Here is a 23,771-nt window from a genome sequence, read left to right as displayed (position 1 = left end):
TGCTTACTTCGAACGGATGCTAGTAGTCGCTGTCAGAAATGATCGCTGACAGTGGTTGCCAGCGGCGGACTAGTGGGCTCTGGTAATGGTTGCCAGAGGTGATCGCAACCGCAACATCAACAGAAAGTAGTGGATCTGCACACATAGTTGTGTACAGCACTGGTTATAGGTAACAGGACATTTTGAATTACCACGGGTTTTACCACGTAGGTACATGGGCTAGAATATCTCATCCATTTTTCTTTACATGGTGTGTGAGTATTGGCTGTAGCAGATATCAAAGTTTACCAATGGATGAGCATTAGTGATTTAGCAAACGATATTTAGTATTTAATTAGAACAGGATTAAGTTTCACTAGAATGCCTGTTATAAGTGGAACTGTAGAAGGCTACATCATGCTTGTGTCCTTATGGATTTAGGTTAATTATTGCGGATATGCTTCTTTCTCTAAACAGTGCAATGTACCTTTAGTTGTGCGATCTTCATACTAGATTCACGAAACCTCGAAATGTGTTGAAATGCATCAGAATAACATCACTGGTTATGCCATCCAAACTATCGAAGTTGTACTCAAATAAGATGGTAGGGCAGTGTTTGTAAAAGACGAAAAAAGTATTATCACAATCAAAATATCATTTCGCCTTAGTGTTCTCATCAGATTGGTCTCCGAAACTACAATAAACCTCGTAAGTAGCGAAATAAGAAAAGACATTCATTACAGCAGCTGATGGCCAGGAACATAACTCTGTTGAAGTGATGGCACCAGACTGGACCTGCTTAAGGCTACATCATGTGTGAAAAGTCACTTTGGGCTAGGTTGTATAAGTTCAGTATTATCAGGCTGCAGGAGCTCTGGGAAGGGGTGTCCTAGGTAATACCAGAATCCTTTCTTATGGTAGAGTACTCAGGCAATTGTAAAGACTAAACAAATAAATACATGATCTATTCGAGTTGAATAAATCAAGATATCTGTCAACTAACTTGTCAGCAACACTCAGCGGTAGTCATATTAAAAATAAAGCTGGGGCATCATTGACATGTCATTATGTATTTGTAATTTTCTTACTGTGTGTATGTATAATTACCTGTTAGTACTGTATAGGGAGGTAGTTTTACACTTGTGTGGTGCATCTCTAGAAAACTGTCTAATGTCTTACACCCTTTTAAACATCTGTATACTTTCCTTTTCTTCCCCTTCAGTAACCTATTCATATTTCAGTTAAGGCCTGGCCATGATTTGGACTTTTGTCTATGACTGGAGCTTCCAATGTAAAAAAAAAAAAAAAAAAAATGCTGAGTAAAGGTTATTAGATGCTGTATGTGCTTTTATGTGCAGAGAATGTAGGCAATTGAGCAGCTGCTGCTCAGTGTCTTCATTATGGTAGTTGCATTGTGGGTATTATGGTCTTGGGATATGATGAAATGGAGTTTGTTGTGTTGAAGAGATGAATGATGTCCAAAGTGTTTATGGGAAAGTTACCTGTGTTTGTCTGACGAGTGTAGCTTCTGATGATTACACGTCAGGAGGGTTAAATTTTAAAACTGCCTTGAGAGGGCTGTTCAGTGATTGTTGGGTCATTTCAGCATCTATGTGTTCCGTCTGTGTTATATTCCATACAGATAGATGTGTGAGTAGAGGTTGCTGAAATGTGAGGCAGAGATAGATGTGTGTAGATTGCTGAAATGTGAGGCAGAGATAAATGTGTGAGCAGATTGCTGAAATGTGAGGCAGGGTCAAGTTATTATTTCCACTTAGGGATTGGTGGTTAGTAATGGAGTAGTTGGAATAGAATTGAATGCTCAGGATGTTAATGTGAGACTGTAATTGGAGGATCGTCATGTAGGTATTGAGTGTCTGTGGTTGCTAGGCAGTCAGTGATTGTTCTGGGTGTAATATATTGTGTGATTTGCTTTTATTTTATACTGTATAAATTGAGTTGAGAGAAGACTATGCAGGTGAGGTGTAATTTATAGGGGAGCAAACGAATTGTTTGTAGATGTTTAGGGATTCTTTTGTCAAAATTTGGTGTTATTTAGTTTGTATGTTGTTTTTGTGTTGTGTTTTTGGTGTGGGGAGTGAATGTCATGTATGTCATATGTGATACTTTGAATGGTTGGTGTTTTGTTCAGTGGGAGTGAATGTCCATTCATGTTGACTGGAGGGTGTAAGATGGATATGTGTCTGCATGGGGCTAAGTGACTGTGGAGCTGCACACATTCTGTTCTGGGTGAGCATTGTTCCATTTTTTAGTGTATTGCCGTATGTTTGTTGTTGGTACTGTGGTGTCAGGGTGTTGTGATATGATTAAGGTCACCTACATATCAGAGGACCTTCATGTTGCTAAAGGCAATTATAACAAAGGTGCAATCACACAAATAATGCACTGAGAACAATCTCTCTCTACTTAGCAACCCTTCATGCCTATGATGCAGCTTCCATAAAGAAAACAACCAAGCATATAATTACTACCTCTGCACTGTCTGCACATAGATGTACACACATCACAACCCCTTTATGACCTGTGGTCCTGTCTGGTAGATGTGGCCAGCTTCAGGAGTACTGCAGAACTCTTAAGAACAGAAGAGACTCCTGAAGCAGCAGGAAGGTAAGTTATATTCATATATATTCATACTTGATCGCCATTTCCTGCATTAGCAAGGTAGCGTGAGAGACATGAAGAAAGGCAACAGTCACACATCAATTCTGAAGCTGTCATATGCAGTGCATAGAAACCATAGCCTTCTATCCACAACCAGGCCCAACAGACCTTTCCATGGTCTACCCTGTCCACTTCGCATGCCCTGGTTCAGCCTGTTGACAGCAAGTTGACCCCTGTATACCACATCATTCCAATTCACTCTATTCCATGTGTACATTTCATCCTCCTGCATGCTCAGGCCCTGATCACTCAAAATCTGTTTCAATCCATCCTTCTCATTCTGGTGGTGGTGTCTGATATACCCAGACCAGCATCTAAAGGGTTCAGTAACATTTGAATAGTTAGTATAGCACTCTTCAGAGTGAAAAGAATGTATTTTAGTCATATTCATTATGAATATACTGGATAAGCCTTTTCAGTCCAAAGTAAATCCTACTTCCAAATTATCATGGCAATTTTTGAGGATATTGCACCTGTAGTTATCGGATATTCCTGATACTTATTTGTTCGTTCTTTTTCACTTTCATAACTTTTTATCTCTATATCTGTCAGTCAACCTGTGTATTTCTTCATCATTTTGTTATCAGGTGATTATAATCAATATTCCATTTCTAGTTTAATGGAGTCGTGCAGGTACATACATTCTCCAAATAACATATACAAATCCTTAACATATGTCTAGTATGTTACAGTGAAGCACAGTTGTCCTCACTCATGAAAGTGCTTCTTACATTTTTACTTAATTCAACAGTCGATTCATCAAGTTAGACCAACATCTTCATCTCCCTACCTAAAATGTTTTCATTGCATTCAATCTATGGTTATTCCTTTATCACCTGGATTATCCCTAACCATAATGTTTCCTTTTACTTCATTTATTCATTGCTTTTACTTCTTATATCTTCTTGATCACCCTATTTCTACCTTTCTTTTTACACAACTCTAGCATCTAGAGAAACTTATCCAAGCACTATTTTGACATCATCGCACTTCTATCTTTTATGTCTTATCCTAATTCCAGTTGTAATATGCAAGTTATCTGTCTAATTTGCTCATATTTTTGTACCCTTTTTGAACTGATTACTCTAGGGCTTCATATCTTTACAACAGTAGTGGGACAAGTACTTCATACAAGCTTCTTGCACACTCTGAGCTTGAATATTTCCCATTCACCTGAACCTGTTTTAGTGCACCATTTTTTTTTTAAGAATTTACTTTTACTTTCAGCTTTCCCACCAGTGTCCTTGCTTAACTCTAAATATTTCCTTTCAAAATAGTGTTTGAATTGTACTTGCATTCACTTCCAGCATCCTCCTCCTAATTGCACTATCAAACCAGTCCACCAGTCTGTTCAGTTCCTCCTCAAATTAAGATAAAACAGTATCATTAGCATAGAAAAAATGCGACAGTTTCCATTCTATTTCCCCCTGGTTAAGTATCACACTGCATTCACCCTGCCATATTAACACCTCACAGAACGTGCCCCATCCACAGATATGTAATATAACCATAAGAGCATCACACAGCCTTAAAACACACTTTCTCTCAAGCATTTGCAACTTCCAATATTTATTGATTGATGATTGAATAATGTAAATGAGGTCATAGAATTGAGTGATTCAAATTTCAGTTACTGATTTTAATCTTATAATAAATATAAATTTATCATTAAATACCTGTTATTTATATTTCAGATAAGTGTAGAAGCTGGTGCTAAGTGAGGGATGTGAGATAGTATAGTTTAAGTTTGAATATTGTTCAAGAATCCAAAAAAAATGGCTCAGAGAAAAGCTCATAAACTTGAAGACAGAGAAAGAACAGATGACATTCTTATTGAAGAAAATGTAGACTTTGCTGGTATGTACTTATCAGATCAAGTGTTGCAGGGGCTAAAGGCAGCAGGGTTTGAGCGGCCAAGCCCCATTCAATTAGCTGCAATCCCTCTCGGTCGCTGTGGGCTAGATTTAGTCGTTCAGGCTAAGAGTGGCACTGGTAAGACATGTGTTTTTACTGTAGTTGCACTGGAAATGATAAGTGTCTCTGCCATAACAACACAGGTTCTAGTTATTGCACCTACTCGTGAAATTGCTGTGCAGATAACACAAGTAGTTAATGCTATCGGTAGTGGGATGCCAGGATTAAGAGCATCTACCTTTATTGGTGGGATTCATTTAGCTCAAGATAAAGCTAAACTTCGTTGCTGCCACATAGCTGTGGGAACACCTGGTCGCATCACTCAGCTTGTTGAACTCGGATACCTTAAATTAGATAATGTTAGATTGCTTATACTAGATGAAGCTGACCAGCTTCTGACAGGACAGTTTACTGAAAGTGTGGTCCAGTTGGCTTCTGCACTTCCCCTGAATAAACAGATACTAGCACTTAGTGCAACTTATACTGAAGATGTAGCCAAAGTGGCTGAAAGACTTATGCGATCACCAAACCATGTCCGACTTGGAAGGGATTCTCCTGCTCTACTTGGTGTTAACCAGTTTGTAAGATTACTCCCATATCACCATCAGCCATATCGCAGACAGCAGATCAAGTTCACAGAGCTTCTAACCATTCTCACCACAGTCACATTTAACCAGTGTCTTGTATTTTCTAATTCTCAGTTACGTGCTGAATCTCTTTGCAATGCATTACGAGCCTCTGGATGGCCTGTTTCATACCTGACTGGTGGGCAAAAACAGAGTGATCGTTTAAAGGCACTGGAGGAATTGTGCTCCTATAAATGTCGAGTTCTTGTATCAACAGACCTTTCCGCTCGAGGCCTGGATTCAGAACATGTGAATCTTGTAGTCAATCTTGACATGCCACGTGATCAGGCTACATATCTTCACCGTGTGGGACGTGCTGGCCGCTTTGGCTCTCGAGGAGGCGCTATTACTCTTGCTACAGAAGGAGATGAATGGCAGGCTATGAGGGCTATTGCATCTCTGGCAAATGTACAAGTTTATATGCTACAAGAGGATTGGAAATCTAGCATTGCCAGTAAAGATGTTGAGGGTATGGAGGAACTGGAACGACTGTCGGATGAAGAGCTGAAAATATGGCTGGAGAAAAATTTTTTGCAAATATATGATAAAAGAAAAGATAACAGCTGTCAAGCGCTAGAGCAGGAAAATACTTCACGCAAAAAAACATCAGCTCCAAGAGAAAAAAATGGTTTCAAAATGAAGTTAGAATACTTTGAAGACTCTGGTAAAGAAAATAGAGAAGGTGCAGTCTCAAAAAAACACACTCATAAGTTAAAAAAATTGCAAGAGTCAAAAGACACTATTAATAGGTATAATGGGGACATGAATGCAGACAAGAAAAAGCAAAACTGGAAAATGAAAGACAGTGAGAATAAGAGCACCACTGATGAAGAAGTGCTGAAAAGGAGGAAACAGGAAGCAAAAAGGAAAATGGAGAATGAAAGAATTCAGATTAAGGCAGAAACTTACAAAAAGGTCTTGACCTTATTACAGGGATTAAGCCCTAAATCACCCTCCGTGAATGTTTCGTATTCAGATATACTTCTAGACTGTTTAGAGAAGTATGACAGTATTTCAGTTACAGATAATCCAGTTGTAAGAGTACCATCTTTACCAAGCAAACTAAAACCAACTGAAGCAGATATTAAGGCACTTGATGATCACTGGAAGGATATACAAGAAGAACATGAGCAGAGAGTAATTGAAGCTGATGAAACTTGGAAATGCAGTGGGGCTGATATTGAGAAAGCTCTACAAGATATGATAGAAGGAAAAGATGCATGCTTGTTAAATCAGGTTAAGAGAGGAGAAACAAAAAGCAGTATGACAGATGACCACACATCAGTACTGTCATCTCAAGAAAATCAGTCATTTTCTGGGGAAGAATCGCATGAAAACCGTACTGCTGACAATGCTTTTAAAGCAAAACAGGCAAAGGTCTATACTAAGAGTGTGAACTATCAAGAAGTAAAACACAAAGTGCAGCAGACTGCTGATCCTTGTCTTTTGACAATGAGTTCTTCAGGTGATAATGCTGTCAATAATCAGTATCATAAAAAGAATGTCAAGGAGAAACATTATTCTAAGTCAAATAATTTTAGACAGAGTACACATGCCAAGCAACAAGATCAAAAGGGGCAAAAACCGTATGAATATTACATGAATATGAGAAGCATGGAAAACCCAAAGACTAAAAAGCATCTGAAAAAAAGATTACATAGTAAAAAGCAAACTTCATTTAATAGCCCAAATGAATGTTACATACATCAGAGCAATAATAAATATAATGATGGTAGATACTGGGGACAGTGGGATTATGGAACTAAGCCTATGAATGAATATCAGCACCAACCAAATTATACTGATCATAGGGCATGGCAGCAGAATGATAGTACTAGCAATATCCAGCAGCAAGGCAATTACTATGAATCTCAGGGAACTAATCCTATTGATACACAAACAGGTTGGACACCACAGCAAGAAGAGGAAGATTACCAAGATTTATACGGTGCATGTTGGGACACATACTATTCTAGTGCTTACTGGAATCAGAGATCATACATAAAAAGTACTTATAAGTTTGCATCCATGATGGATTATGTTCAAACTATGGGAAGAATGAGTGCATGGATGGCGAGAGACTTTTATACACGTAATGATGAAAGCAGTAGTTAGAACATGAACATGGAAGATAGATCTGTGACTTTTTAATTACAAACTGTGTTGTGAGATCAGTTGTGTTTATTATGTTGAATATTTCATTAACATTTTTTTAAACTTATGATTAAAGGGGGAAATGTCGAAGTTGAAAATTCCATTGTTATCTTTAATGTTAAACTACTGCACTGCTGTACCTTTAAGTTGACAGAAAATTTTATTACCTCTTTTAGGATAAAAACTATCAGAAGAAAGACAAAATAAACATTTGTAACGTTTCTTAAAGTACCATAGAGAAAACATGTCCAAAAGATTTCGTAGAAAATTGTCAGGTGGTGGTGATAAATTGCCGAGGACTTGTGATTTTTCCAATACTGCACTGGATTCAACATTAAGTCCATATTTTTCTAAACAAATCAGTGGGTCTTCGGACATTGTTAATGAAGGAAATGAAAAAGTGGAAGAGAGTACAAGAGGAACTAAAGAGGACATGAACACAATAGAATTAGAAGAGACTTCCATTAGAAGCAGATGTGTGAGAGGTAATAAAGTACCACAAGAGTTAAGTGCATCTGGTGGAGATTCACAGATTGCAGGAAAGACTATTATAAATGGACCAAGACTGTCCCAAGACTTCTATGACCAAGACAGCATTACTCTTGCTAAGGCACTTTTAGGTAAGTTCTCTTTATTTCAACATTGATATATTTTTTACTGTATGTTATGTACATTTTTTTCTTACACATATAATCTTTCCAAATATTATTTTCACAAGACATATTTGTCTGAGTTTCTAATCATGAAGATTATCGGGTAAGATTGTAAAATTTATACGGAATATACGGTGTATGAGGAAAACTGTAAGAATTTCTTTGAAAAGAGCTGAGCATGCACTATTAGTTACAGTTTACCAAAAGGATTGGGTTGCATAGTCATTGTATGTATTGAGAAAAACTATACAAGTGATGTTGATGGAGGTTTCCATGTACACTTTTAGAAGGGAAGGAAGTTGGACATGAAAAAACTGCTATAAATATACAGTAAGAAAATGTCAGGTATGCTGTTCTGTATAATGTGGTTGACAAAGTACAGTACTTGTATCATGTCATCAGTGATTTAAACATTTATGTGTTTTTGTAGGAAAAGAGAAAATGCTTGATACTGGATAAAACAGACTTGGTTAACATAAAAAGAGCAGTTGGAATTTATAACCAGTTGGACAGATAGCCATTTTAAAAAAGTTTATAGATGTAATTAATTTATAGATATAATTAATAATAATGGATTGGTGCAAATTATGTCAAATTAGATAGTTCAGTAAACCTTTGAGGAGCAATTAAAAGAAGAGAATAGAGCATCTAGGTGTAGTATAGTATGTTAAAGTTGAACTGGTCCAGCCCACTTAAGAATAGAATAGTTTATACTGTGAAAATCATAATGATTAACATGGGGCTGTGTGGGAATGGATTTAAACCCGGGAAATAGAATGAGAAATTAAGAAAGTGGAGAGTTATATTGTATTCTTAAAAGACATCTTGGTGCAAGGGAAATATGATTTATTGGCATCTTATGGACCATTTGTTTTGTTTTGTGGCTTTGGAGAGATGGGAGTTATAATTACCCAGGATTGTGTACAGATAGTTGCTTTTGAGTTAAAACCTTTCCTGCACAAAGTAACTGTTTTCTACAGCTGTTAAAGAACATCTGAAATATGAGTTGTTTATTGGGGTATTTTGAATGGAATAATCAGTCATTGACGTGATCACAGGTAAACTAATTCTGTCTTGTGGTAAAAAATTATTAAAAACTTTGTTCAAGTGACTTTAGCAGTTGATGGATAGGATTGTTGAGTAAGAAGATAATGATCAGGAAAATGCATGATGTTTATCGACAGTGTTTTTGTACTTGAGGCTGTAATTATCTATTTTTACTGTACTGGGAGAAAGTTTTACACTCATGGGCACCCAATTCTTTAACACACTTTACTATCATACAACATAGCAGAAAACTTCGCAAAGTGGCTGGACAGATGATTGGAGAATTATGTGAGGTTGTTTTACATGTATTCATATGATCTTAGCACTCTCCTTTGCCTTTTCTACATATGTTACTCTGTACCTCTTTATTATACATTCTAAATACTGTTAGCTCTCAGAAAAGAATTTTCAGGTGTTAGCTCTGTGGATCATGATTATATCTTAAAATACATCACTGCTGAACATATTTTTTGTGTATGTAAGGTTAATTTTATAGTTAAGCCTTTCATTCTACACCTGTAGAACATTTATATTAAAAGCCCTCAGCTCTTTGTTGTATTTGAGTTTAATCTACAGATGTCACTTTTTTCATAATCCTTTAAGTACCCTGTAATATACTGAAAATTTTTCAATAGGTCAAGTTGTTGTCAGGCTTGTGGACGGTGTTCGTATATCTGGATGTATTGTAGAGACAGAAAGTTATTTGGGTGGCCCAGATGTAGCCTCACACAGTCATAATGGGAAAAGAACTGCCAGAACAGAGCCAATGTACATGAAGCCAGGGACCTCTTATGTTTACTCTATATATGGAATGTACCACTGCTTCAATATATCTAGCAAAGGTGAGTTTGTTACTATTTTGCCTTTTGCTTATTTTCCTTACATTAATGTGTGGGTTTTAGATTGAGACTTTGTCTAAAACCTACAACTCATAGCAGTTTGTACATGTGTTTTATAATTGAAAATCTTTTTTCATATAAATGTAGTGTACAAAGATTTTCTTGATTGGAAAGAGCAGGCAACATAAGCAGTTACTCAGCATTTTTTATTGTAAGAAAGGTAGTTTGTTGTTCACTGTGAAATGATAATACTTTTATACCTTACTTTATTAATCATTGGAGATTCAGTACCTTTCCTTATAACTGAAACATTGGTTGGTTAATGACAACAGCATAACAAACCTAAGAAATAGTTATATTGCTAATACTAGCTTCCTTTTTTAAACTAGATATTGAATTCTTAAAAAAGCCAGCACTGATGAAAGTTCTGGACTGTACTAAGTTTTCGTGCTTACAAACATCAATACAGTTTCTTGATTTTTGTACGAGGAGAGGCTGACATTTGCCAAGATGGTATTTACAGTCCATTGCTGAGGCTCCCTCACCACTCTTTAGTCTTTAAAAATCTTGCAGCTTTATTTCAAGGTTTAACATCTATTTTGGCTTTATCATTTGTTGAAGCACTTCCAGGATATTTAGGGTGCAGTGCCATTAGCAAAGAGCACAGCTTCATGTAAGGAACACCATGAAGTACCTGGTGTCAGAAAGTTGCTCTTCCCATGATTCATTACAATGTTGACATGGAATCTCATTGTTGTCATGTTTCATTAATGATTTCCTTTAAAAATTTATCATGTAATATATTTTGATGGAGCTTTATTTCTTGGCTTAGAAGTGTCTGCAAATTTTGATATCTTAAAATGCAGCCCATTGCAATATCATTAATATATCTGAGAAAGAGAATCAGTCCTGTGGTACATCACTTACACCTAAACATTCTGTTGTTTCACCACTAATTACTACTGTTAATGGCCAGCCAACCAAGGTTACAACCACAAAAGTACAGTGCTACACTACATATACATTATGAAGGAACAACAGGTGGAAATCTCTCGTTTTTCTTTTGTACTTGTTTGCTGTTTCCTGCATTAACAAGGTAGTACCAGGAACAGATGAAGAAAAGGCCTCATTCAGTCATATCCATTCTCTAGCTGTCATGTGTAATGCACCAAAAACACAACCCACTGCCACAACCACAGATGTTTCTGTGGTTTTCTCCAGCTGCTTCATGTGCCCTGGTTCAGTCCACTGACATTATGTTGCCCCCCTGTATACATCACCACTCCATCCTCTGCACATCTTTCACCCTCCTGCATGTTCAGGCCCTGTGCAGTTGGTGGAAATATGGCTTGGAGAAAACATTGTAGGTCTGTGTACGATGGCCAAAGGTGAAATTTTCAAGTTATAAACTAGGTCATGCTCAGGATTAAATAAATCCACAAGGGACTTCATTCATGAAAAATCCAAACCATTTTTATAGATCATGGGTAACAGCTGCATGAAGAAAACAGTTTGATGTTTTTTTCTTTTTTTTAAGTACATTTTCAATGACAGCTGGAAAGAGGCTGTGTAAACAAAAAATGCCAATGTTCATTTGTTCTTGATGCTACCTCACTGAGGTATAGTCAATTAGGTATCAAAGAAATAATAATGAGCTTTAGAACATACTTCCCTGCCTTCCTAAATTTTTAATATTTGTTAATACCAGTTATTTCTCACACTTCTCACTGACATTTATCATTATTTTACTTAGGTGATGGCTCATGTGTTCTGATAAGATCATTAGAACCCTTGGAGGGCTTTCAGAAAATGGTAGCTGGCCGGAATCAGAGACGTAAGAGCTCAAGTCCTCTCAAAACTCATGAGCTATGCAATGGACCATCAAAACTTTGTCAAGCACTATATCTAACCAAGGTATGAAAAATGTTTAGCATTGTATATGTATTTAATATATCAAAAATTCATATACAGCCTGAGAGTCCTTATATAATGTATATGATCAGTCATTGTTCAACTTTCCTCCCATAAATAATGATTAAATGAACCTGTTTACTACATATTCACAGATTGTTTCCACTTCCTTAGTTTACTCAAATGCTTTATCTCACCAGTCATGAAAATAAATTTGACAGCTGTACCATTCATTTTTTCCTCAAGGAATGATCAATGATTAATCACCTAAATTCCCTCTTACAAGTTTGTTATTCAAACATAATGAATTAAGGCTTTTTTTTTCTTTTTTTTTTTTAATAACAGGACTCCTGCAATAAGCTGGACCTAACAGAATCAGATACCTTCTGGTTAGAAGTAGGCAAGTCCGTTCCTGAGAATCTAGTGGTAATCAGTAAGAGGATTGGCATCGAGTCATATGGTGAAGAATGGGCTAATAAGCCACTTCGATTTTACGTATTTAACAACAAGTATGTAAGTGTCAGAGATAAAACAGCAGAGAAAAATTACTAACATTTATCTGTTTTGCATGTAAAGAGAAAGGTCAAATTAGTTCTAGGTGTTGGACATGACATTAACTGGAATTTTTTTGCACACACAGATGACAAGCAGTGAGCCATCCACATAAAGATAAGGGTCAAATTAGTTCTAGGTGTAGGACATGACATTAACTGGACTTTGAGACAGACACAGATGACATGCAATAATCCCTACTTGGCTAAAAATTGAACTTGAATCTCCTGGATTTAGTGCCAATTTCTACCATTGTGCTATGATGCTCCAGAACAATTTACAGTATTATTAACTTATTGGTTTCTGGCATGAACTCTTCTCAAATATGAATACACTTATGAGAATCCAGTGACAGTAAAGTTATACTTAATGAAATTGTACTTTTAAGTAATATTAAGGTTCTTACATTTTCTTTTTCTGTAAATAATATTTTCGGTAAAGAAATTTTTGTCTTTTTAGCAAATAAAAGTTTTGTTTTATTTTACTGTCATTTATTTAAGTATTATTTTCCCTTCACTGTTGAAGTTTTTTACCTAGAGGGAGCATATTCCCTTTCATCCTCTAACATGGAAACAAGATATTGAAAACATCTATTTCATTGGGGGAGGGAATATATAAATGTATTTACCTCCCGCCCCAGAAGTCCCATCTATCCTTACATGGCTCTTAAAGCACTCAAGAAGCCAGCCAGGATTAAAGGTCACAAAGTGCTGTGATGCTGTGTGTGCATCTATAAGCAGAGAGTGCAGTGTAGTTCAGTTCAGTATAAAGTACTCCGAGTCTTCTTTATGGTAGTTGCAGTGTGGATATGAAAGGCCTTAAGATATGGTGAATTAGTATCTGTAGTGATGGGTGATGTCCACAGCATAATTAGCAGAGTGTGACTTGTGTCTGATTAAGAAGTGTGGTTTATAAAGGATGTATGTCTGATGGATTGTACTTTTAGAATGAGTTAGGTTGGTTGTTTAGTGCTGGTCTGGTTATTTCAGTATATATGTTTAACCAGTCATATATTTGTTCGGTAGGGGATCTGTGTGGAGTTTACTGAAGTGTGAGGCAGGGGTATGCTTTATGCTTTTCATTTCTACTTAGGGGATTGGTGACATAATGGTACATGAAATTCTCCCAATTTGTGTTTTTATAACTGAAATTATCTCTGCTTCATGCACCATCCTGAATGTTTCTTCGCTATTATTGCTGAACGTTTGATCTGGTTCACTGAAATTCTCTTGAAGAATACAAATTATCATCACCACTGCATAAGTCTCTCCATCAGTTTTTCTTCCCACTGTGTACCGTTTGAATGGACCATCCATAAGTATTTTCAGATAATTAATGTTTTCCATTTGTACTTGGGGTAATCCCTCAGACAGATTACATGTCTTTAGCATGTTTTATACCTAACTGCTGTTTCCCGCATCAGTGAGGTAGCGCCAGGAAACAAACAAACAATGGCCCATCCACTCATATACAATATATACACAAACACCCATACATATACATATCAACATATACACAGACATATATATACACATGTACATATTCATACTTGCTTGCCTTCATCTATTCCTGTCGCTACCCCTACTTCAGCGAGGCAGCACCAGGAAAACTGGCAAAAAAGGCCATGTTCATTCACACTAAGTCTCTTGTTGTCATGACATATTTTATTTTCTCTGGATATATTTCCCAACTTTCTGCCTTCTTCCAATTGTTTTATCTTTTTAACTGGAAAGACTACTATCTATACTTTTTCATCACAGAGCTCAGATTTCAGCTGTTTTGTCACATTTTCCTACTCTAACCGTTTCTTTTTCATTAGGAAAACCACCAAAATCAAAATCTACAATTGCCCCACTATGCATCCTAAGAGCAACTTGTTAAAATTTTCTGCTCTTTCTCTATGGAGACGACATGTGAAACTCTTTGCCTTTACCTTTAGTATATGTCTACTTCTCTCTGCTCTGACTTGTGTCTCATAAATCACACAGCAATAAACTTCTTAAGATTATCAAATCAAGTTGTACAACTGTTTAATGGATTGAGCAAAAGAAAAAAAATAAGTATGTGATGTATTTATCAGAAGAGGTGTTAGAGATTTTCTAATCAAGTGTCTGATAAGGGCAACAAAAACATATATAGGTGTAACAAGACTCTGTCTGCCTATTGTTACACTGCAAATGAAAAGTCACATTCTTTTGAAAAAAGTGAGCACAGCCTCTTCAAAGAACTTCTTACTCTAAAGGATACCATTATTTTGGAAGTAGCTGTTGGAACTCCAACAAAAGGAATCCTGGAGTAACACATGGACCCCTCTCAAGAAAGGGGTCCTAAGGCAATCATAAATAGATAAATAAACAAAATAATATTAATTCAGAATAACTTCTGAGGAGCCTCAACGCAAGTGGAATAACTTTTGAGGAGCCTCAACCCAAGTGGAAACTATCTGATTCTGGAAAACCCATTCCTTTAATAAACTAATAATATATAACACAATTACCAAAACAGATAAATACTGGATCCAAGCCCACTTTATGACAAACCAAAAACCTGGAATATATAATATACTTTGTTCTGGATAGTGCACTTGAAGACTTACAATGAAGGAGTCACTTTCTCCAGTCTGCAGACTTGTATAAGTATTGGTGAATCTTGTGGTTACTGAAAAATATGTACGAAATGGAAACATATACAAATGTGTATATACAAGCTTACATCAATGAGAGGGGTTTAGGTTAACAGTATTTAGATTATGTGCTATGTGAAAGGCTTGCAAATGAGAGTTTGTCAGAAATGAACAAACTGAAGGGGTAGCAGACGGGATGTTTGATATTTCCTAGTTAGGGCAAGAGAGGAAGTTTGTAGAGGTTTTAAGGAAAAGAGGTTATGACATGAGTGTGAAAGAAGTGGTAAAAGTGAGTGAGCTTGGCACAGGGTGAGAGTAAATGAAACTCAGCCATCAGTAAGAACATTAAGTAGGAACATCTGCAAACACAGTGCTAGAGTAGTCCTCTGACAGTGGCCTGTTAAGGGTGAGGCACTAAAGGTTAAGAGGCAGCACTGGAGTTCACTAATCATGGAGGCATTATTACTGTTGTGACCCCCTTGAGGGAGTTCCAATTGGAACAGGCATCAGAGATATAGGTAGAAAAATGAAATAAGGGGAACAGAAGAGTAATGGAAGGTATTTCTGGAAGCAGCCCTTGCATGTTCATGTGAAGTTTGTGGCACACACAAGGTGGTAGTTAGGGATATAAGAAAGGATAGAGAGGTGGGAATAAGTTTAGATGTTAAAAGAAAAAGAAAAAATAAAGAGAGGTGTTTGGACAGTGGCATAATGGAAGGCATATAATTTATTAGTTGTACCAAAGGAGGCAGCAGGTCAACAGAAAGGTAAATGAACTGAAAAAAGAGCATAAACATGGAGTAAGTAAATTTCAGGGAGAATAAGAAAATGTCTTGGAAGGAGGTCAACAGCCTGAGGAAAATGAGATTACAAACTGGAATGACAGTGAAGGAAGCAGTAACAGGCAAAGAAGAGGTAAAAAGAGACAGGATGAATGTTTTTAAAGGATTGTTGCAAGTGTTACACGACAGTGGTAGATGTCCTGTACTTGGGACAAGGTGGCAAGGGAAGCGAAAGAGCCCTGCTGAGCGTTCTCATGAAATGAGAGGAAGCAATGAGAGCCTTGCATGGATGAAGTGTGGCAAAGATACACGAGTGGATGGGATTGCAGTAGAGTTTCTCAATCAAGACGCTGACAGTGCTGTGGACTGGTTAGTCAGGCTCTCTAGTGTTTGTATCGCTAAAGATGAGGTGCTTGAGTACTGACAGAAAGCATGTACTGTATTGTGCCTTTATTTAAAGGCAAGGGAAACATAACAAAATGCTCAAATTACAAAGGTAAAAGCCTGTTAGAAATATAACTGACAAGGTGCTTGGGAGACAGGGGTAGTCTGCACAGGACATCTGCTTTGGTAAAAACAGTGAGGTGTCACAAGATGATGTGTGGACCAGGTATTTCCTCCAAAGAATTTGTGAGTGACATGCTTGGATAAAAAGAGTTACAGTAACTGTATGTGAAATTTATGGATCGGGAGGAATCACATAATAGGACTGACAGAGGGGCCTCCATACTGTTGTGGTTAATGATGCTGACCATGACCCATTCACAGGCCACCCAAGAACATGTCCACAAAGGTTCGAATACTGGTCACAACATCTGCTTCACAGTTAACCTAGTTGGCCAATAAAATGAATAACTAGCTTTGGCTAGGACATATATATGTGTAGACATATCACTCTTTTAACCCCTGACAGACATGAATCCAGCTCACATCCTCCAGTCACCTTAAATGGACAGTGTCTTCCATTGAATAAAACACTAACCATTCTAGGCATCAGATACGACACTCATGCAAATAAAATGTCCTCAGGCCTCTAACTGGCATCAGATTTAGACAAAAAAAAAAAGCATTCCTAAACATTTTATACAGACAGTTCATCTGCTGCACTTTAAATTATGCCTCGATTCCCTGTTCTTTCACCCTCTCAAGAGAAAATATAAAGCTGCAAACCACATAAAATAATGAACTCAGAACAATAACAACCACAGATCCTCCCAATACAGACCCACCTCAACATGCTCAGCATTCAATTCTATGCAACAGCCCTAGACCTCTCCTATCCAAACCACTCTATATCTAACCACCCATCCCAAAGTCGAAACAAAATACTTACCCCTGCCACACACTTCAGTAACCTCTACTCACAGATCCCCCTTCCACAACAAATATATTAACGAAAAAACATACACAATGAAATAACCCAACAACTACTAACCAACCAACCTTCCAACTCAGATAAAAGGGACTCTGGGAGAGTTAAGTAAGTTTTTAAAAGCAGTGAGGGTTTTCACCTTGATAATAAGGCAGACTTACGAGAAGGAAGGGACACTAAAGCATGAGTGCAAGGAAGAAGGGAGTAGGGTAAGTGTTTTTCGGTGCAGGTAGGTCACTGTCGAGGATGTGTGATATCACCATGGTGATGCTGTATCAATGTCAGTTGACAAATGAGACAACAATCTCATCTGAGAACTTCTTTCAAAGAAATCCATTCTGTTCCTGTAACAGAGTGAAGTTCAGTCTTTGTAGCTGCAGTTGCCCCTAAGGGGCCCTGGGATGCTGTCACTGGATTGAACCAGGGTCCGTGAAGTGGCCAGGAGAAACCATAAAAGGTCTGTGGGGCCTAGATGTGGATAAGGGCCTGTGGTTTTGGTGCACTGCATAACAGCCAGAGAATGGATATGAACAAATATAGCCTTTCCTTGTCTGTTCCTGGCAATACCTAGCTAATGCAAGAAATGGATATCACGTGAAAAACTATTAATACAAAATATAGACAGAAACATAAACAGATAAATAGATAGATATTGACAGACACAGATAGATAGAAAAAGAGACAGGTAAACTATTTCAAATATCCCTGGTTGAGAAAGTCTATGAAAAAAATTCAGATGTATAGTCTAATGACTATCATGATTCCACAAGCCTTTTACTATTACACAACAGTGTCATGCTCAGTTTACTTAAATCATCAGTAACTGTATATTACAAACTGTTCCATGCTAAAGTTCATCTCCCACACTCCTTCACTACCTGATGCGAAATTTCCCGTTATCTTACCCTGTATGTATTGTCCTTCACTTTAATCTTGTAATTTTTCTCTTTCCCTCTCTTAGGGTACTCTTATTCCCTCAGCATTTCATCTTTTACTTCATCAACCATATCTTCACAATTTGTCCTCTATAAAATTTTCATTTCTCACCCCATTTATCCCTAACTCCTCATCAATTTCTGCTAGATATCTAACATAACTGACTGCACTCTACTTTCTATTCTACTAAAACAGACTCACATTTATCTGGTATGTATGTAAGTGGACTAATTTCTTCCTTTCATGTCATTCATACAAAAAAGAGTTATTTACATGTCTTCTACAACTATCTGCAACATCAGCATCCAGTCCATATTTTCCTTGATCCTTGTATCTATGCCTTTTTCTACATTAAAAACATCCACAACATTACAAAAACTCCTCATACTTACAGTTCCTCTTCCAGTAGTTTGAAAGAATATGATGCAGTTTCCAGTCTTTAGCAGAGGAATATACTGAAGGTAAGACAGATGTATTGTACAATGAATGGATCCCAGAGTAAGGCAAAGGAAAGCGCTGATGAAGTGTCAGATCAGCTGAGAAGTAGACAGCAGATAATGGAATTCCACTACTGTGCTGAAGAAACCCTAGTCCTTCCAACACAGCTTCACACATGTGCTGTTGAATAATCAACATGTTACAGAGATATAACAAAGTCTTCTCTTAACTATCTATCAAGGTACTACAGGCAAGAGATCAAAAGATCAACTTTACACACAGAAGTACTACCAATAATTAAGTATTTACTCTCCTGATGATGGTTCCATCCTTTGACTTCAAATTATCGATTTGCTACAAACTCTTGAACACTACATGATCCATCAAACACTGTCCCCTCTCCTTTTACAAATTCTGAACTTGAAGTTTTAAGACTAAGGTAACCATAAAATATTTCTTAATCCTTTCAGTCCTAACAACAAACAACATATGATTTTTGCCACAGTTCTAAATACCAGTGCCTCACATCACCGTTTTACTCATTAAGTGGATGTATTTTTTCATACCTGATCCCCGTTTCCAGCGTTAACAAGGTAACACCAGGAACAGGCAAAGAAAGGTCACATCCTCTCATCTATTCTCTAGCCGTCATATGTAATGCATTCATACCACAGCTCCCTATCCACAACCAGTCCCCACAGACCTTTCCATGGTTTATTCAAGACCTTTCACATGCCCTGGTTCAGTCCATTAACAGCATGTCAACTCCAGGATACCATATCATTCTAATCCACTCTATCCTATGCATGCCTTTCACTAAGTAGCAGAAGAGTACATCCACACCAAACTGCAGGCAGCAACTACTAAATTAAGTTGTCTGTAAGGGGTGAGAGGTTTTTATCTCACCAAGTATTTAACAAATCCTCAAAAAAGTAACCCTGGAGAGAAAATGCTGTATATAGATTTAGTCAAAAAGCAAACATATGAAAAACATTTTTCAACAATAAATGAAATAGTACTTACATGCAATCTGTAGTCAAATGTAACAAGAAGGGTTGTGCCATACACTAATTCAGTGTTTAACAAAGGCAAAGTTACAGTCAAGTCAAGTCCTTCCAGTACACCATCATGGTTCTTGTCTATTTCATGAGACTGAAATAATACATCAATATCAAAATAAAAATAAATAAATAAATTACTCTAAGAATCCCTAAACCACCCTGTGCTTGCCTGATTCTTCAGACATGTATTTTGCTGTCCCACAAAGTTTCTTTCACTATGTTACAAACTATATAAATATAAACTACTAATTTTCAACTAAAAATAGAGCAAACAGAATAAGCAAGATTTCATACCTTAATTAAGGGAACTCTTAGATAATTCTTCATCAAAGAATTAAAGGCAGGGTTGGTAGACCACACAACAGGCCCTAAAGAGGTATCAGTAAGCATGAGCACTTGATGCTTGAAACGAATGTCTGCTTGTTCTCGAAACTCTGCCTCTTTAATCCAAAGCCCTGATGGAAAAAAGAAAAATACTGAGATCTCTGCACAGCATTTATCCATACATTTCTGCAGAATGTCATATTACAGTTCATACATGGAAAGGAAAAAATCTTTACACTTTCAAATCAACTTTGTTAGTTCTCATACACTCTGTAACATACTGATGGAGGCATTTATCCTGTATACATATTCTAGAGTGTCTCATTAGCTCTCTCCTTAAGGGTGAAGAATTTTTGTGGTCTGTTTTCCTGTAATTGAAATCCCCCATTATCAGGACTTTACCTTCTCCGTGGAGTGATTGTCTTGCCACTACTTTCACCATCCTGAATGTCCCCTCACTATTAACAATGTACACTTGTTCTAGGTCACTGTAGGTCCTTTGAGGGTTGTACCCTAATATCATCACTTTACACTTACTATGGACTATAACTGTATCCAAAGAGTATGATTAGAATGAGGTAACCATCAATGATCTTAGCAACAGGTTTATTTCCATGAGCACGAAAAAAAATTCCTGTTATGAAATGATAGACTGGCATGCAAAAGTAAAGGCAAAATGCTCAGGAAATATACATAGTCACTTTTTTGTTGGCTAGATCAACTGCTAAGTAGGGGCAGAATGGGGTGAAGTTAGCACATCTGACAGCTCCCAGTGATAGAGAAAAATGTGGAGATGTTTCTTTGTTTCTCTTGAACTTGATTGTACACACAACTCTTATTTCAAGTTACTGACATTGATGTTCGATAACATGGGTATATTTAGAAGTATAATATTGTAATCCTTAACCTTTTTACCACCATGGAAAAATTATAGATTAGGTAAAGTACTGAAACAAAGCAAAATGGAATGAGACATTAAAAAACATAAAAATGTCAAATTTTCTATTTCTTATTTGTTTTGAAGCCTTAATCACCATGTTGGCGTACAATAGATGCCGTAAACAAACAGCAAAATAGAAAAGGAAACAAAGCAAAATGGAATGAGACATTAAAAAACATAAAAATGTCAAATTTTCTATTTCTTATTTGTTTTGAAGCCTTAATCACCATGTTGGCGTACAATAGATGCCGTAAACAAACAGCAAAATAGAAAAGGAAATATAAATCATGAGCACGAAAAAAAATTCCTGTTATGAAATGATAGACTGGCATGCAAAAGTAAAGGCAAAATGCTCAGGAAATATACATAGTCACTTTTTTGTTGGCTAGATCAACTGCTAAGTAGGGGCAGAATGGGGTGAAGTTAGCACATCTGACAGCTCCCAGTGATAGAGAAAAATGTGGAGATGTTTCTTTGTTTCTCTTGAACTTGATTGTACACACAACTCTTATTTCAAGTTACTGACATTGATGTTCGATAACATGGGTATATTTAGAAGTATAATATTGTAATCCTTAACCTTTTTACCACCATGGAAAAATTATAGATTAGGTAAAGTACTGAAACAAAGCAAAATGGAATGAGACATTAAAAAACATAAAAATGTCAAATTTTCTATTTCTTATTTGTTTTGAAGCCTTAATCACCATGTTGGCGTACAATAGATGCCGTAAACAAACAGCAAAATAGAAAAGGAAATATAAATCATGGCCTTACAGGTTATAACATACAAAAGTGATAATGTTTTCTTAGGTTATTTGAATACCTACATGTTTCAGTAACTTTTCATTGAACACCTCCTCCGCCCATCTCCCTTTAAACTAACTGATATCCCTCCCCATTACTGCATATCTAATGGTGCAAGTCATAGTTCCCCATTCTGAATAACGTATGCTAATTGAAAGCAATTCATACATTATCTCATAGATGCCTGTAAACTGAAACTTTACCGAGTCATCCTATGGAGTTAAACTATTTGCAGATATCAAAATTCATATAACCATACAGTCTGATGAGGAGAAAAAGATCAACATTTGCAGATATCAAAATTCATATAACCATAAAGTCTGATGAGGGAAAAGGATCAACATTCATTGTACAAAGTCCGAAGAGGTTACAGGAGACTTCATACCAAACACTTTCTTAAAGACTAGACATTACAACTGACAATCATTTGATTTCATCATTATACAATGGTTTGCGTATCCATTATGTCCCCACCATTAACGAAACAATATTAAAAGACAGTTTTAAAGGGTGGTAAAGCAAAATTCCAAACTCATATCATTCCATCACTCCTTACAATGGCACAAAATATCATTCAAAAGAAAAACTATTAAACCTATCAAAGTGGCATCTCTATTCCTGACTTTTACGCTTTAATTATCAGTAAAACCCTAAGCTGCTGCTAATATCTCATCTATAAATACCATTGTCACTTGCAAATTCCTAAGGTTTCTGTAGATGTGCATACACTTTTTATGTGGTATTCTTACCATTACGGACATTTATATAGTGTCGATACTCGGCATAACTAATACATACCCTATTAGTATAGTCTTTGAACACTGCATAAGCAATATAGAACACAGTAAGTCAACATTCAAAGGTAATAAGCGAGTCGAATTATTCAATACAATCACCATACCTTCACCATCCAGTTAACCCTTACCATGGCTTCTGTACACTATCAGCAGTGGCGTTATGGCGGTCACCACAAAGGTAACAACGGAGAACAGAGTGGCCTTGGAGCAGAGGCTTGTCTTATAAAAGATATTCTGGGGTCTGTGGTACACCACGTACAAACCCATCTTGAAAAATCTCAGCAGCACAACAATAACAAAAGGATTTGTAGTGAAGACTGGAAACTCTGGTTGGTAATCACCGTTTTCTGTGATGGGAAACTCTAGTTGTAGTTTGACTTTTAATCAATAGATGTCACGTTGTTAAACCAACTCCCTCAACGTCTGTATATATTGTTGACAACCAGCCTATAATATTTATGTTTAAATTGTTGTTTTTTTATAGTTTACTGACGACGATTTTAACGTAATTTGTTACATCTTTAATACGTAACCTATACAGGACGGGTTGGATAAGCAGCTAACAGTAGTAGTGGTAGAAGAATGTGTTAAGTTTGGAAATCATGTAGGTAATTCAACTATACCTTCCCTCTCTCTCACATTATTTTCCAAAATTTATACATCAGGTCTTTAGAATGTTCTGTATTTTGGTTTCAAATATCATTTTTCATATCTGGTTCTGGTCAGCCATATATGGTTGCTGTAGTCTTCTTTCCTTTTATAGTTGTACTCGGGCAACAGAGGATGAAGAGACAAATTACTATCGCTGCCACAGTGGGTTTTTTTCTAGCCATCATTTCTCTTTTAATCTCTAAATTTCTAACATGAATTACTTTCCATATGCTTTGGAATACCATTCCTTTATTTTCCTGTCGTGATTTTCAGAAGATTGTCGTATTTTATCCCGTCTCTGAAATACCGTTCTGTTGCTTGAATCCATTTACCTATTTTCTCCATTTTCATTTCTTATATTATTCTTCCCAGTAGTTCATGTCCATTATCCTGAAAGGCATACTGTAGATATTTAATATGCCCTTCTTTAAATCATGCTCTCACAGTGAATGCTCCTGTCTCCCCTTTTGAACATAGTGAGGACCTTAACCTTATTTCATTCACCATATCCTGCTACCCGCCATGGAGCAATGCTTCCCACACAACACCTCACACATTCATTGTCAACATCTCTGGTACGAAAATTTTTTTGAAATCTTCATTTCTGAAATTTATATCTCCATTCATGTTTTTTAAAATCTCCATTCATGTTTTTAAAAGCCACTTTTTACAAAAAAAAAAAA

At 36.7% G+C, this 23,771-nt stretch overlaps 3 protein-coding genes across 5 annotated transcripts; 2 read left to right on the top strand and 1 right to left on the bottom strand.

Moving 5' to 3' along the window:
• The first annotated feature begins 72 nt into the window (after window positions 1–72).
• On the top strand, window positions 73–7,630 carry LOC139746294 (uncharacterized). 2 transcript variants are annotated; one of them, XM_071657384.1, is made up of 3 exons: window positions 110–169; window positions 2,411–2,607; window positions 4,356–7,630. In XM_071657384.1, the coding sequence occupies exon 3, from the start codon at window positions 4,437–4,439 to the stop codon at window positions 7,314–7,316; it is 2,880 nt and encodes a 959-aa protein (XP_071513485.1). In that variant the 5' UTR covers window positions 110–169; window positions 2,411–2,607; window positions 4,356–4,436; the 3' UTR covers window positions 7,317–7,630. The 2 variants fall into 2 exon arrangements, with proteins under 2 accessions (XP_071513484.1, XP_071513485.1); XM_071657383.1 differs by lacking the exon at window positions 2,411–2,607 and having other exon boundaries at window positions 73–169.
• On the top strand, window positions 92–12,849 carry LOC139746296 (putative 3-methyladenine DNA glycosylase). 2 transcript variants are annotated; one of them, XM_071657385.1, is made up of 5 exons: window positions 92–206; window positions 7,532–7,975; window positions 9,691–9,897; window positions 11,648–11,808; window positions 12,151–12,849. In XM_071657385.1, exons 2-5 carry the CDS (start codon window positions 7,600–7,602, stop codon window positions 12,355–12,357), a joined length of 951 nt encoding a protein of 316 aa, XP_071513486.1. In that variant the 5' UTR covers window positions 92–206; window positions 7,532–7,599; the 3' UTR covers window positions 12,358–12,849. The 2 variants fall into 2 exon arrangements, with proteins under 2 accessions (XP_071513486.1, XP_071513487.1); XM_071657386.1 differs by lacking the exon at window positions 92–206 and having other exon boundaries at window positions 7,597–7,975; window positions 12,151–12,318; window positions 12,446–12,849.
• LOC139746297 (transmembrane protein 231) lies at window positions 12,121–22,751 on the bottom strand. Its single transcript, XM_071657387.1, has 5 exons — window positions 22,566–22,751; window positions 19,864–20,024; window positions 19,532–19,660; window positions 18,463–18,688; window positions 12,121–15,015 (listed from the first exon to the last, which is right to left on the bottom strand). The coding sequence occupies exons 1-5, from the start codon at window positions 22,702–22,704 to the stop codon at window positions 14,750–14,752; spliced, it is 921 nt and encodes a 306-aa protein (XP_071513488.1). The 5' UTR covers window positions 22,705–22,751; the 3' UTR covers window positions 12,121–14,749.
• Between the last annotated feature and the right edge of the window lie 1,020 nt (window positions 22,752–23,771).

The sequence above is a fragment of the Panulirus ornatus genome, chromosome 64 (genome assembly GCF_036320965.1).
Source record: "Panulirus ornatus isolate Po-2019 chromosome 64, ASM3632096v1, whole genome shotgun sequence".
In the NCBI taxonomy this organism is placed as follows: domain Eukaryota; kingdom Metazoa; phylum Arthropoda; class Malacostraca; order Decapoda; family Palinuridae; genus Panulirus; species Panulirus ornatus.
The sequence above is the reverse complement of the archived record's forward strand: the minus strand, read 5'-3'. Positions and strand labels throughout refer to the sequence as shown.

Coding starts and splice junctions, on each gene's coding strand:
- LOC139746294 (XM_071657383.1), top strand. CDS start 4,437: ATGGCTCAGAGAAAAGCTCATAAACTTGAAGACAGAGAAAGAACAGAT.
- LOC139746297 (XM_071657387.1), bottom strand. CDS start 22,704: ATGGGTTTGTACGTGGTGTACCACAGACCCCAGAATATCTTTTATAAG. Junction 18,689..19,531: donor CATTTGACTACAGATTGCAT/GTAAGTACTATT, acceptor ATTATTCAACAG/CACATGTGTGAAGCTGTGTT. Junction 15,016..18,462: donor AAACTACTGGAAGAGGAACT/GTAAGTATGAGG, acceptor CATATTTTTCAG/TAACCACAAGATTCACCAAT.
- LOC139746296 (XM_071657385.1), top strand. CDS start 7,600: ATGTCCAAAAGATTTCGTAGAAAATTGTCAGGTGGTGGTGATAAATTG. Junction 9,898..11,647: donor CTTCAATATATCTAGCAAAG/GTGAGTTTGTTA, acceptor TATTTTACTTAG/GTGATGGCTCATGTGTTCTG. Junction 11,809..12,150: donor AAGCACTATATCTAACCAAG/GTATGAAAAATG, acceptor TTTTAATAACAG/GACTCCTGCAATAAGCTGGA.